General features: G+C 40.0%; 2 protein-coding genes across 2 annotated transcripts; one reads left to right on the forward strand and one right to left on the reverse strand.

Moving 5' to 3' along the window:
• Nucleotides 1–1,611: 1,611 nt before the first annotated feature.
• On the reverse strand, nt 1,612–9,194 carry p3h1 (prolyl 3-hydroxylase 1; the record flags this gene model as incomplete). Its single annotated transcript, XM_080845596.1, has 15 exons — nt 1,612–2,777; nt 2,895–3,035; nt 3,297–3,372; nt 3,463–3,580; nt 3,868–4,018; nt 4,156–4,251; nt 4,516–4,679; nt 4,815–4,936; nt 5,301–5,353; nt 5,498–5,587; nt 6,055–6,194; nt 6,321–6,452; nt 6,847–7,036; nt 7,372–7,524; nt 8,730–9,194. 15 exons carry the CDS (start codon nt 9,192–9,194, stop codon nt 2,067–2,069), a joined length of 2,802 nt encoding a protein of 933 aa, XP_080701722.1. The 3' UTR covers nt 1,612–2,066.
• A 1,622-nt stretch (nt 9,195–10,816) lies between these two features.
• Nucleotides 10,817–13,982, forward strand: cUnh1orf50 (chromosome Un C1orf50 homolog). Its single transcript, XM_080846209.1, has 5 exons — nt 10,817–10,990; nt 11,439–11,554; nt 11,639–11,725; nt 11,995–12,126; nt 13,382–13,982. Exons 1-5 carry the CDS (start codon nt 10,942–10,944, stop codon nt 13,565–13,567), a joined length of 570 nt encoding a protein of 189 aa, XP_080702335.1. The 5' UTR covers nt 10,817–10,941; the 3' UTR covers nt 13,568–13,982.
• The last annotated feature ends 389 nt before the right edge of the window (nt 13,983–14,371 follow it).

The raw sequence follows: 14,371 nt of genomic DNA on the forward strand, positions 1-14,371 counted from the left end.
CTGAATGTGAAGAACAGTAAGTCATTTAAGAAAGAGTCATTAAGAAGTTTGCAGAACAGGAAACCTTTTGTGTCCTTTACCTCAGTCTAAGTCTATGGTTGTCCTATGACACTTGCTTCTAGCTCTGAGCATGTGTGCCAAAGTGTGATGCTTGAATGGAAACATGTGACCAGTTGTACATCCTGTACATAAATACAGGGCAGACGAAGGAACAATGAAAGAGTTAGTAGATAGAATCTGACAGTTTATACATCAAACGAAGATCAAATCTTCAGAAAATCACTGAGATTCTCACCTATGAAAGAAGTGTATGAGGACAGTATGTGAAACAGGCCACAATGCCCATACCACATCTTTGGCATAAGGTTTTTAACCACATCAGACTACCGCCATCTGGTGGTCTGAAATGAGAGGACAAGAATCACTCCAACACATTTTAGAATTCAGCAAACAAAGTCTTGGTGCTGTGTAGCATGATGAATGCATTCGTTCATGACTAGCGTCACAGTACAGTGAGCTATCCTATGTACATCCCATTTTTAAACTTGATTGACATCTATACTCATTGTTCACTCCATCTGAATGTACATATGTTTGTCCATTTATATGTATATATTTATGTTTGGGATAGAGAGACAGAGGGGGGAGAAAAATGTGTGTTCAGATCAGCCTTCTACTCACATTAGCTCTGCATAGACATTTCAGTGTGGGCATGACCATTAACATGCAAACTTCCCACATGGTCTTCTAGAGGCAGTTTACTCCTACAGGAAGATTTGAAAGTGTTTTGTTACAAGCTCGCCGCCACACTACAACTATTCTCTCTGAGTCTTTGTATATGTCCTCTAAGCATTGTTTTTGTAGCACACAGGAAATGCTTAAAATACCTGGCAGGAAAACTGTCAAGGAAGTGAACGCAATCAGCTGTTGGTCAACGAACGGCAGTTATATACTTAGTTTTTTTTTGAGAAATACCAATGTTCATTCATCACCACACATATTTAATTATACTTCTGTACATTTAGAGTGAGTCACCAAAACAAAACAAAAATTCATGAAGGGTTGTTAACAGTGGACAGTTCGGACAGTTCGGAACTGAGGTACTGAGGTCCCTGACAGTGTAAAATGAATAAAGTGTAAAAATGGTCAATATGTGTTGTTTTTTCCTTAAAACTGTGGGAGAATCATCCAATCCACCAGGCAACTCAAAACAAGAGTGAATACCAACAGCAGGGGATTTTGGCAAAAAAATGTGGGCCGCTACCCACACGGTTACCTGTGTTGCTCATTCCACGAATGCACGACCCTTACAAGTTGTACCTCGTTGTAAAGGTGACTAATCAGGCTTTCCAACGATATACAATACAATACCAATTGGTATTATTAAAGGGGAGGGATAATCGACTGAAGAAACGTTTCCTAACTTTTTTTGAGGAGTTTTATATCTTTACAGACTGAAAGGTTATGTAGCACATTGAAATGTGCATAATATAGAATGAAGAGTGTCTGAGCTTCATTAAAAATCATTTATTTTTGTACAAATAGAGGTCGTAACATCTGGTAGATCACATACATCTACACAAGGCACATAGGATTGTCTGTACAGCTCAATTATGTGGGGCTTTTTTCCTGAGGCAAAACTGACTAAAAAGCACTACACCTTTAGGACATTGTGTGGACAGGCAAAGGCGTATATTCTAAGAAAATAGTTTGTATTCTTTCAATAATGTGGACTGATTACACCGCTCACCCTTTCCCATGTTGAAAAGACCTTTCACAGTAATATGTAGAACTTGGACCATAATACTTTTTTGACATATAAATTAAGGCAAACAAATATCCAGGTTCAGTTCTGACACATATTTTATGACGCAGTACACATTTAGGGGACCATTTTTGCTCAGTGCTGCAAGCTTTTCTCCAGTGGTGGATGCTTCCTTATTGCATCTTTAAAATCTTCAGACATTTAAGAAAACATTGACCAAATAGCCTGCACCAATCACATTTACATATATGAAATAAACAAAATAGAAAAATTACAACCAAGGTGGACAAAACAAAGAAAATCACAACTCTTCCTTATGTGCTTCAGAATCAGTGGTCTTCGCCTGGGCTTCCTTTGAATCAGGTGCTTTTTTCACTGCCTTCTTTGTGGATGTGCTCTCTATTTTATCTGCCTGTTGGGGTTTTGATTTGTCTGTCTGCTTGGGTTTTGTTTTGACTGCCTGTTTGGACTTTGTTTTGTCCGTCTGCTTGGGCTTTGATTTGTCCATCTGCTTGGGCTTTGATTTGTCCGTCTGCTTGGGCTTTGATTTGTCCGTCTGTGTGGGTTTTGTTTTGACTGCCTGTTTGGGTTTTGTTTTCACTGCTTGCTTTTGGTTTGCTTTCACAGATTTCACTGGTTTAGGTTTTTCATCTGTTTTTGACTCTTTGTTGTCTTTTGCTGTGTCACTTGTGCTTTTCACCTCAGGAACAACATCATTTTGAACAGCAATTTCTGGTGTGTCTGTCTGTTTCTCAGCCTGCTGCACCACCTGTGCAGTGGTTTGCTCCTCCTCCTTCAGTGCTTGGACCATCTCTGAGCCTTCAGGCTGTGCTACATCTTTGGAGTCATCCACAGGTGCTTGGACCATCTCTGAGCCCTCAGGCTTTGATACAGCTCCGGAGTCATCCACCGGTGCTTGCGTATCTGTGCCGCTGTCTCCAGCTGTGCTCTGGAACTCAGCATCCACAGGAGAGGAGAACATGGTCAGAAGCTCCTGTGCTTGTATCCGTTCCTGAAAAGGCAATCCATCATAAACCATAACTAAATGGAAGGAGGAGAAAAACTAATAATGAAAAAATACAACTGTTCATCAACGGGTGGGTGAATAAACCAAGTTTAATGGAGCTACCTTTTCTGCATGGCGAGGGTCAAGAGTGAACCATAGTGCAATTGCACATCTCTGGCCTTTGGTGACAGCTCTGACCCCATGTGGATTCTCCTTTCCAGCACCAAAGCCCACAACACGACCACAGGTAGGTCTCACAGTGGCCTGCAAAGAATAGGAAGTTGTTTCCATGTCTCAAGTTGGAGATGACAAGAGGCGTAGTAGAACAGCAGGACAAAAAAACTGTAACCTCAGGTAGATTCTCACGTTTTAACCAATAAATTGGTTTCATATAAGAGATAAGGCCTTTATGAAAAGCTCTTTTTGTGACATTTCACATTCTAACCACTACAACACTCCAGCACTAGATGACTGTGTCCGTAGTTTCCTGTTAACTGATAGCCTGGGAGTCTGGAAGTTACTTACAGTGACGGTTTTCCCATCCAGCTCTGTGAAGATAAAATCGCCTCCTTCAAAGTCCTCATTCAGATAGAGGATAGCACTGAAACACAGTAATACAGCGCATGAATACCAAACAGTGAAGAGTGGATGGTGTTGACTGTCTCTGGCAGAGAAGTAACCCTGCTGGTACCTGAAGTCTCTGTGTGTGTAGGCTGGAGGCTCTTTGAAGCACTCATTCAACTCTGAGACCAGAAGGCAGTTGTCTGCGTGCACCGGGTGGCTCAGGTCCTCGCGGTCCTCCTGCTTCTCTGTTTCAGGAGGAAAACAGGGAATCACACATCAACTCTGAGTATGAAACAACATCCCCATCAGCACCCTCCACTCAAGCAAATAACAATACATATTATAATAATAAGCAGTCATAATTACAATGCTTTGCAATTTTATATTATAAAATAAAATATAATAATGTTTAAAGACTCAAAGACAGACAGTTTACCTACGAGGTCTACTGAAATTATATGGTATGATATATGGTCATGTAGATTTCAGGCATCAGTTTCATAGTCTGCCAGCAGAGACTGCCCATACTCACCCTCAATGGCAGAACGGCACACCAGATGGGAGTAGGAGAAGTACAGAGGGGTCGTCAGGTGGAAGGAAGACTCCAGGACCTTACGCACTTTTTCGCTGAGGTCAAAAAAGAGACGAGCACTCTTCAAGGGAACCAAGCCCTCCTGGCCAAGCTGAAACATGAATGGGTTTTTTTAATCCGTTATCTATGTGAATGAACACAGTTCTGTGGAATGGTTCAAAGTTGTTTTTAGAGGCCTGGGGGAGCAGACTGTGGTTTAATATTTGAGGTGAGTTGTAAGGTAGATACCTTGAGAGCCTTGAGCACTGTGACTCCTTGAAACATCTCACTAGGGGAGTGTGGTGAGGGTTTACCCCGGTAGCCGTCCCCAGTCGTTGCCGCAGCCTGTCAGAAATAAGTGAAGGACTGATGTTAGAGTCTGCATGGATTGAATGTCTAGAACAGGGTGTAAAACAAAGTGAAAAGTTGATTACTCATGTCAGAACATTGGACATACTGAGAAAATGTAATGGTTTTCCTGCGTAATTGATTATTTGACATATCATATGCAGTGTTTTTAGGAAAATTCTTCCATCACTTCAAGACTTCATATTCTCCTAGCATCGGCTGTTAGACGGATTTTATGAGCATGGTGTAGTGCTGACTCACGTTGGAAAGGCGGTGCAGCTCGCGGCACTCATCTTCTGTGGTGACACCATCCAGCAGCACTCTCTCCGTGCCGTTCAGCATCTTTGACGTCATAGTCACCTTGATGTTGTCAAAAAGCACTGCAGCGGCAGGTAGTCCCGGCGGTCGGCTGTCTGCTTGGGGAGCTAATGTGCAAGTCATAAATGAATAATAACACTACAAAACCAATGCCTTGCACAAGGCCCAATTCACACTGTAAGATTTCATCTTCTAAGGGTAATCACATGTAATCCTTCATGGATTACACAGGAAATTCCTACCCTCTGTCACCATTGTGGCAAGGTCAGACGAGTCCTTGTTCTTCTCTTCTACAAGTGTCTCAATCTCTTTCATCAGGTTGCCAATCTCTTCTGTGATGCGTGCAGCTGTCTCACGGTCAGTTCTGGTACATGCAAACAAGGAAGCACACTGATGTATACTTTGCTATCCATATACATCTGTCTTGAAGTCTTTTTGAAAGCAGGTGTTTTTTAAAAAGAGGCCTTCCTTCATTATACAGCACCTAAAGTAACAAATGATTAGCAAGAGAATACCATTTTGAACTCTGGTCTGAATGTCTATCATCTAGCCCCAAAATGGATGAACAAGTTCTTGGAGAGGGTTATACAAAAAAATACAATACGGAATGGTACTTAAACATGAAAGGTAAACATTTCTATAAGCCGGTGTACAGAATGAGAACTCTCCAATATTTTCGAGGCTGAATAATGTGTGTGAATGAAGGTTGTGATAATTCAGGTTCATACTTCTGCTTCTCTCTCAACTTCAGTGGCATGACATCAGCTGGTGTCCAGGGGTCCTGAAACGTAAATAACTTGTGTGTCTTCATCAGTTTTCAATACACAATTTTAACAAGCCAAGCCAAATGGAACATAACATCATAGCACACATAAATCATACATGAATGGTAAATGCACACAGACAACTGGCTTGTTTTACTCACTGGATCCACAAAGGTCACTCCAAACATTTCATTGCCGAAATACAGGAGAGTCTTTTCCAACAAAGACTTCTTGTAATACTGTTTGATCACCTGAAGGATTAATAATATAAAGTGTTGATCCCCACAATCATGTTGTAATCATACGAAATGTTCTGCCAGCCAGTTTGTTTCACTTGAACATCTTCACTTGAACAATAATCATCAACTATAGGTGTGAAATTATTTCATGGTTAACATAAGCACTTCATTTTTAATAAAAAAGGTCAAAAAGATCTGTATAGAAATGTATGGAAATATAACTTGTAAACATTTTGTGAAATCAGCATAAAAAATGCGGCACAGGACAGTCCCTCCAGGATTTCACGCTCTTGTGATTTCGCAAATTCAACCACATTTAAGGATTTCCTGCAACTCCAATTGCAAGTTGAAGATTTCTTTTATCACTGCAATATTTCAGAAAAAAATAAAACACAATTTGCCTGCATTTTTTTGCGACTAGATCCTGGTGGGACTGAAAGAGCTGTTTGTGGGACTGTTCAACAGAGGGAAACTAGTACCTCTATTTCAGTTATAAGGACGGCTTTTTCCTCCCCAACAATCACATTATAATATGCCAAGTTCTGCTTCATAACCTCATCCTCAGGATGAAATAGAAGGAAGGTTTTTGCACACTCAGCAGCCTTCGCGTAGTTATCACCTGAAATATAGTAAAGAGAGAAAATGCATTAACACCAAGTCATATCGGTTCAGAGGTTTGGCAATATTGTGAGACCATACAACCAAAACATCGAAAAAGAAGAATCCATAACAAACTCAGACTTACTGTTGAAGTAGGAAAACTGAAGGTAATTTAAGAGTGAAGGCAAAAAGTCCTCAAATGGCTTGTCTTTTCCAACAATGGTAGCCATCTCCAGTACACAGTTCTGCTTGCAATTCAAAACTTGCATGAAGTGATCTGAACATGGAAAGGTAACACAGCCCATTATCAACACAGGCCCCACAAGGAGACCTTCTCAAAACCACAATTTCAATTTTAACACAGATCAACCACGACAAATACTGAGTGCTTTACCACTGAAGTAACACTAATTACACTTGGAGGAGGGGATACAGTTCACTCTAGCAATGTAATTTCACTGATATCTGAGAGCATACTGGATTGGCTCCATGCCCTCCAGACCACTGACTGTACATAAAAATGTAATTTACAAGCATTTTCTGTTATTTACAGTCACTGGTCCAGAATATCTTTGTATAAAAAAATAAAAAAAGGATGACATCAGAAATCTGAGACACCCATCACAAGGTGAAAGACCATATAGATCTCGTAAGAAAGTCTATAAGCTTGCCTGTCATCGATTGGAAAAGGTCTGATTTGTACTCCATGTAGTTGTAGCCATCATAGTCATACGATCCCTCACAGAGGGCACGACACTCCTCATAGGCTGGGAAGAACTCCTCAACAGCTTTTTCAAAGAATGGAACTGCTCTTCCAAAGTGATCCGCACTGTACAACCTCTTCCCGTTCAGGAAGGCAGCCTGGTGGCAAACAAGTGACGAAATGTGACATGTCTACTAGAGGCAATCACAATGACAATGTTCATAAGTGGATACTGCTCAATTCTGAACGTACTGTATAGGCCTGTTTCACGTATGGCATTGCATTGCAGTTATCTCATTTGAGTCAACAACCTCCATTGGGTATGCATAGTTGTTGAACTGATGTGTAACTATATGAAACAACCATATTAAAGTTACAGATACATACCTAATGCTACAAAGGGCTATGTTGCACTTTTTTATTGTTATATCACAATTAAGGAAGTGTGTAATGTTTTGTATTTTTTATTAAATAAACATTTCCTCTAACTTACCATGTGTGGTTTGGCCTCCAGATCTTTGAAGTCACTGTCCTGTACTCCTGCCATCAGCTTGTAGTAATCCAGGTTCTGCTTCATCTCCATATGGTCAGGGTTGGCCAGAAAGAAGGTGTGGGCTGCTGACACAGCCCTGTCAAGCTTTTTGATCTGGAGAATAAAGTTTCATTGATAAACATGACTGTAATTCCAAATGTTAATCAAGTTTTTTTCTTTTACAGGAAGTGTTACTTTTCTCAACATTTAATTCAATTCCCAACCATTTCCTTTTGTCAAGTAATGAATAGATTACCATGAATAACTAGGAGTATTAAAGCAGCTATACAGAGTTCTTTTCCAAAACTAGTAAGCTAACTACCTTAAAGCCAAGGAAAAATCTTGCAAACACTTCTGACACTGATAGAAATTTTCCAACACACTAATTGGTGGCTTTTGGCAGTTTAGCTGGCAATGTCATGCGTGAGAAAGCTTTTATTCCATTTTGCAGGGTGTACCAGCCCGTTACAGAATGACATAGGGCATCTCCTGGATGGATTGTGGGGAGGACACAGGTGTTTATCTGTCCTTCACCGACCATATGCTATCAAAATTAATTTGAGGATGGGTCCAAAATGAGTTGCATATAAAACCACATCTCAAAAAGTGTCAAATTGTTGCATAGTGTTACTTTAATATAAAGTAAAAAAAAGAGAATTTACAAAAATCACGTGAATGCATATTCACAAAGCCTATCATAAACATGTGAGAAAAGGGTTCTGTAATGATATACAGAGTTATAGGCTTTGAAATTTGATGTCGATATTAATCGATAATTAAAATAATAATATTTTCTCCACACGCTGCAGTGAAGACAGCTCATTTATAATACTAACTGCCCGGACAGACGACCGATTCCACAACTAGACCAGACTTCAATGGCCTCACGTTTGTTTTCACATTGGAGCACGCTCCATTCATTTTCTCAACGGTAGCTTTAAATCTCGAAAAGTCGGTATGCTACATGCATGCAGACTCCACCTTAAGACGTGGCACTGGAAAGGTTTCTGGGGGTTGGGAGAGCCGACAAATGGATGAGCCTTGCGGCAACTGATTGAATAAAAACTTTGTAGCCTTTGGGGTGAAATTCTTAACAGGTTTGTGCGAAAGGACATACTAACATTTAACGTCATCTGACTAGAAGACCTTTATTTTAGGCTTTATGACATGGCCTAAACATCAAACGGTTGCTCACAAAAGACGAATGTAGCCTAGCGAACACATCTTTGTCCCACCTAGGCATTTGACCCAAATTCTTAAAACCATGAAACCCTGTGTGAACCCGTCGGATTAGGTTGTAATGACTGGCGTTTCTTTACCTTGAAATAAGCGACTTGTAGGTAATTGTATGGGGTCCTCTTCCGAAACTCGAGATCAACTTCAGCGCTAACTTTATGAAGTGTGTATGGTCCCAGCTTTGCACTCTCGCAAGAAGTTGTGCAGTCGGCCCGTCTTAATATTGACTGAAAAAAGCCAAGATCTTCAACGGCCCCAGTGCCAGGTATGGCAAGCCCTACACCTGGAATATGTTGCCCAAAGGCTGTCTGGTTGGCGCATGCAATCCTGCATTGAGCCTTGATTTTTCGGATCAACTCCTTATTCTTCAGAGCTCGCTCCATGTTCAGGATGACTGTCATCCAGTCCCCTTTGTAGTAGGCTTCCACTGCAGTGTCAAAGAGGGTGTCGTATGGCTCCGGAATGGTACTGCCATCAGTTTGTGCATCTGACATACCATTATTCAGAAATAATATTGTGAGGAGCACAGCTACTGTGCTGAAAGACATCTTGATTCACTGGGCCCCTGCAACACTAGAGACGTGACGTCCAACAGGAGAGGGAGTCAGAGGGAATAGGGAGCCATCCAGACGTTTTGGAGGGTGGAGCTAGAGAAGGACCGCTAGCTGGTCTACTGAAAATTACAGTCCATAGTCTCAACTCTCAAGCCGGGGAATGCAAAGACAGACACTCGAAGAGACCGAAAGTCGAAAATAGAATGACAAGATAACTTTATGGGGAAACCAGTGTTTTTTTTCTATATTATTAATATAATCCCATTAAAGCAAGACTACCAGGGCGAGTAGGGGACAATGTGATATATAAAGCATACAGTCCCAATATGTAATCATGTGTTCTAAAGTAAGTTAGCTTCGTTTGATTATATTTCCAATCTCATTTGTCTGTGCAAAAATGTATGCATATGTATATGTGTAAGTGTAAATTGACCTTTAAATTATTACAAAACTCACTTTTTTCCCTCGCATAATTCCTACATTTAACCACCCGGGGCCAGGACACCAGGCCTGTGTATGTTTCTTTTATTTTATTAATGCACACCATTAATGGAAAGCAGAGGAAATAGCTGAATCTGACAAAAATAGGTGGTAAGAATTGCGGACTGTATCTTTAAAGCATAGCTCCTGGTTCAGAGCAAGAATAAGTTCACACAGTGTCATGTGACAAATAATAACCTTGTCTAAAAAGAGGGCTGCATAGTAGACCAACACCTTTGGGGGAAAGAGTAATTTGTGGGGCTGATGGTGTAATAAGGAATGACACACACATTGTATTGTAATTGGCCATTTTCTTTACACACTATATTTAATATGAACTGATTCAACTACTACACAATGTACTCTAATGCCAGAATAAAATGAATACATGACTTTCCCTGTCCAGTGTCTTTCTCAGCTGGGAGGGGGCATCTGTCAATTGAAAGAGCTCTGGAGCTCAAACTTCTTTCAGCTATTTATTCATTTATAACATATTTTAACAAAGTGCAAGAAGCTGCTATCTGCAGAGGTAACAAAACAACTTTCTTAAATAACTCACTTTGTGAACTCTCTGACCCTTTTCCTGCGCTTAATATTATCCCATAAAAGAGAAAACAAAACGACTCAGGAGACTGGGGAGCAATATGTTGTAGCCTAAAGAAATTTGGGGCCGATTGCTTAACTGGACCTTCCTCATAGCCTACAGTTTCATTACTTTCCTCATTCAGGGTAACTCCATGGATTTTCACGGACTTTAGGCAACAGACAATAACATCTGAAAGTATGGTAGGCTATTTCACAACGTGGTACAATTTCATAACATATGAATATTTATATATTCACTCAAATACTTATAAAAGCAGTTTAGCGGTACTCTGTGAAAGCCTGTTTTACTTGTTAACTTTGAATGAGACCTACGCAAATAAATAAATGGATTGTATGCATATCTTAGTGCACTAACGAATTTAATATTTTCAAAACGTATATATGCATGATTTCAGTTGTTAACAAAAATTCATGGCCAATTATTGAAACATTTTATTCAGGCAACAATTTGGTCTACTAAGAAGATGGGAAAATCCTCAGGACCTCAAAACGCCTACAACGCGACTGGTTGTTTGCAGTGTTACAAAATGAGTAACCTATGAGCAACAAAGTAGCAGTATCCTGAATTGTAGCAGATTTCAGCTTCAAATAACAGTCACGAGCGAGGTCAGCACTTTGATTTAGACGGACCTGTCAAAGGTTAAGTTAAATTGACATGGATAAAACAGTCAGCCTGCCAAATCAACCTGGAACCAGGACAGTCGGTAAGAAAGTTACATTTGTCGCTCTGACTGTGTTTGGATGAGATTTAACTAATTATTGGTTATTTTATGTAGTGGTATATTGGTATGCAGATATAGCTTACAACATAACGGTAACGCATGCCAAATATAATAGAACATCTAACTAAGTAGCATAAGCAAACAGTTTAGTACCAGGTGGCCTTCAGCTTTCTCTTCCCCCACTATATCACCTAAAACGTGACAGCAGTAGGCAACCCTAAGTGATCTTGTCGTAGAATACGAGTTGGTGTAACGTTACAGTCTCATGTCACCCGCTTTAGTTGGTGCATGAGATGTGGTACTGTAGGCTACGTTATGTTTACTGTAAGCCAGTGCATGCTTTCGACTGGCGGGGATTAAGATCAGATCGTTTTCTCTGCTTATTAAATATCTGCAAATAATGACCAAGCATGCCCACCTACCTTCGTAGTGACGCTGGTGGAATCGAATAACAAGCCGAATGGGTTGGAACTTGTGAGCTCCTATCAGACGAATAGGGTGGGTGATCCTATGGACTTGGTGTCCCTGGCACAAGTAGTACAGAAGGTAAATGAGGCACCTGATCCACTTTCTAGATTGTATTGTAGTAAACCTCTTCCTCATTACCTGTCATATTTTTTGTGTTCCTAGTCGGATGAATTCGTCCGAGCCAATGCTTGTAACAAGCTGACTGTCATTGCAGACCAAATCCGGTACCTCCAGGAGCAAGCTCGTAAGGTAAATTCGAATAGGTGCAACAAACCTTTAACTATATTATTTTCTGATCACACATTTTTCATTGTGATTGTGCAGTGAATTTAGTTTTAGTTTTTTGTGGGGGAAAAAAACTGGGGAACACGAGATTTAAACAATTTTCATATGCTGTGTGTCTGGTATAGCCTTGCCAGCATAAGATAAGCCAACACTTACATTAAAGTAACAGATGTCCACTACTCTACTTCACATAATGGAGCTGTTACAGATATCTTGTTATATTGTTTTATCAGGTTTTAGAGGAGGCCAAGAAAGATGCTGATCTCCACCATGCTGCCTGTAATGTGGTGAAGAAACCAGGGAACATGTATTACCTTTATCTGCGTGAATCTGGACAACGTTACTTCTCCATTGTGTCTCCTCAGGTACATCAAATGTTTGATATATTATAAACATTATATCTGGTTGTGATTAATAATTGATACAATCAGTAGCCGGTTACTTTTGATCAAGCAGGCTTTTTAGGTTTCATATACTTCTGCCTTTTTTTGTACTGTCAATAGACTATTGGGCACTTTGAATACTTCATAAAGGGGAAAAAGCCACATATACTTAATTGAGAAACTTTTCTGATTTACCAAGAGACATCCATAACAAACTTAAAGCAGCAGTAAGACGTTTTGGCCTTAAACTAGCGAGCTAACTATTACTAACAACGTACAGCATGCAGAAACCTTGCAACCACCATCAGCAGCCTAGTTGTCACTGAAAAAAGCTTACAAACATGCCAACTTCTGTCGATAAAGCTGTCAATGGCGGGCTGTGAAAACTTTTAAAAACATTTCCGCTGGGTGTGAGAATTGGTGCATATCCTGGATGGCTAGTATGGGGGTATAATTGTTGCAGTATTTTTTTACAAATGTGTGTGGATGGTTGGGAAACTGAGTGTCAGTTAGTGTGTGAGTAATCATATTTGTAAACATGTAAAAAAAAAAAATGGTTGATTAGCTAGTGTAGACAAATCTGTAAATGTGTGCATATATCTGAATGTAAAGACAAATATTTAAATGCATACAAAGATTACAATGACTGAAAAGGATAAATAATTTGCCCCAAGAGCTGAAAAGCAACCAATTCCTCAGTTACATCTCAGAAGGGCCTCTCAATTGGCCTTCGTTTTACACGTGTTTTCCCTACACTTCTGCCGTGGCAGATCTGCATATGCGTTGGAGATTTGTCTGTCTGTATATCTGAGCTGTGGTATACACATGATATGATCTAAGCAGGTGCCTATGATGCAATAGGGTGGTATGTTAAGGCAGCATTTTTAGCCAGTCTACACATGCCTATAGATAACCTATTTTTAGGAAAAAGCAAAGCCGGTTTGAAGTGCTTTCAACCAGTGACGCTATCAAACACTGTGGCCAAAGTCTGTTTAAAGACACATCTATTGTGCTACTGTGCAATTTAGTTCCATGAAGAAATGTCAGGCACAACCACACTTTTCTGACAGACATGGAGAATCACATTTTCAAATTGATGTTATCAAGCAGTAGGATTCGGCTTATTTCCATAATAATGCTTTAGCTGATCAGTTGCTTTGACCAAGAGTATGAAAAAGCTAACATCACACAGACATTGTATTATGATGTTGAGTTTTGTATTTTTCTTATTTGTCAGGAATGGGGATCCAGCTGTCCACACAAGTTCCTTGGTGCCTATAAACTACAGTATGATATGTCCTGGACTCCAATAGATGATGTGGAAAAGAAGGATGCCGAGATTGCCATCATGGATAAACTACTGAACCAGCAGACTGCGCTGCCTCCCTGCACAGAGCCCAACTTCCAAGGCCTTTCCAAATGAGAATTAAGTTTTTTTCCACCTCCCCAAGAGTCTTAAAAAATGAACTTAAGTGATGGTTATACGTTGAGTTATAAATGTAACCTGCGCTTTAACTAAAGTGAGTTTCAGAAATGAGACTACATTCTCTCCTTGAAAGCTGACAGGAATTTGGCTTGACTGCACGCTGTAAGTCCACAGTGTGCCTCCAGATCACTTTCAGTTTGATATCACAGGTAAAAGCTCAAGCAGTAATTGTATATGAGTATAACAAAGTCCTACAAATATAGAATTATCAAGTCTTTTTGGTGTTATATTTCATAAATCAACATTTTATAGAAACGCAATGCAGTGGGTTTTTTTAATTGATAAAATGTTGTAAAGCTGTGTATTAAGAGTAATGCTTAAGGCACAATAAAAATACAAGTGTTTATCAGTATTCCTATGCATTCTATATGTTCCTCCTTTCATCTTGCCTGGACCAGAAATGGGTAAACAAATGTTTATTCCATAGACAAACCTAGAACAAGAGAAATTAATGTGTCTGAGGTGTTCATTGTCATGCATATGATTTGAGTTAATTAAAGGTAGTTCTTGATTACAGTCCATTACACTTTTGTCAAATACAGCTAAATTCTCCTCACATTCCTCTAGCCCTCCTGTGTGTACACTCCAAAATACCCTTCAGTATTTGTACATAATCCTAGCTGTCTCAGACCGAGCCATAAACTATTCCAGCCAATCAACAAGGGGCGCCGGTGGTCCAATGTTGCTTCAGGAGCACACAAGGTAGGGGTGGCTGTTGTACTCAAATGCAAGACCCTTTCG

This window comes from Sprattus sprattus (genome assembly GCF_963457725.1).
Source record: "Sprattus sprattus genome assembly, chromosome: 10".
Lineage (NCBI taxonomy): Eukaryota > Metazoa > Chordata > Actinopteri > Clupeiformes > Clupeidae > Sprattus > Sprattus sprattus.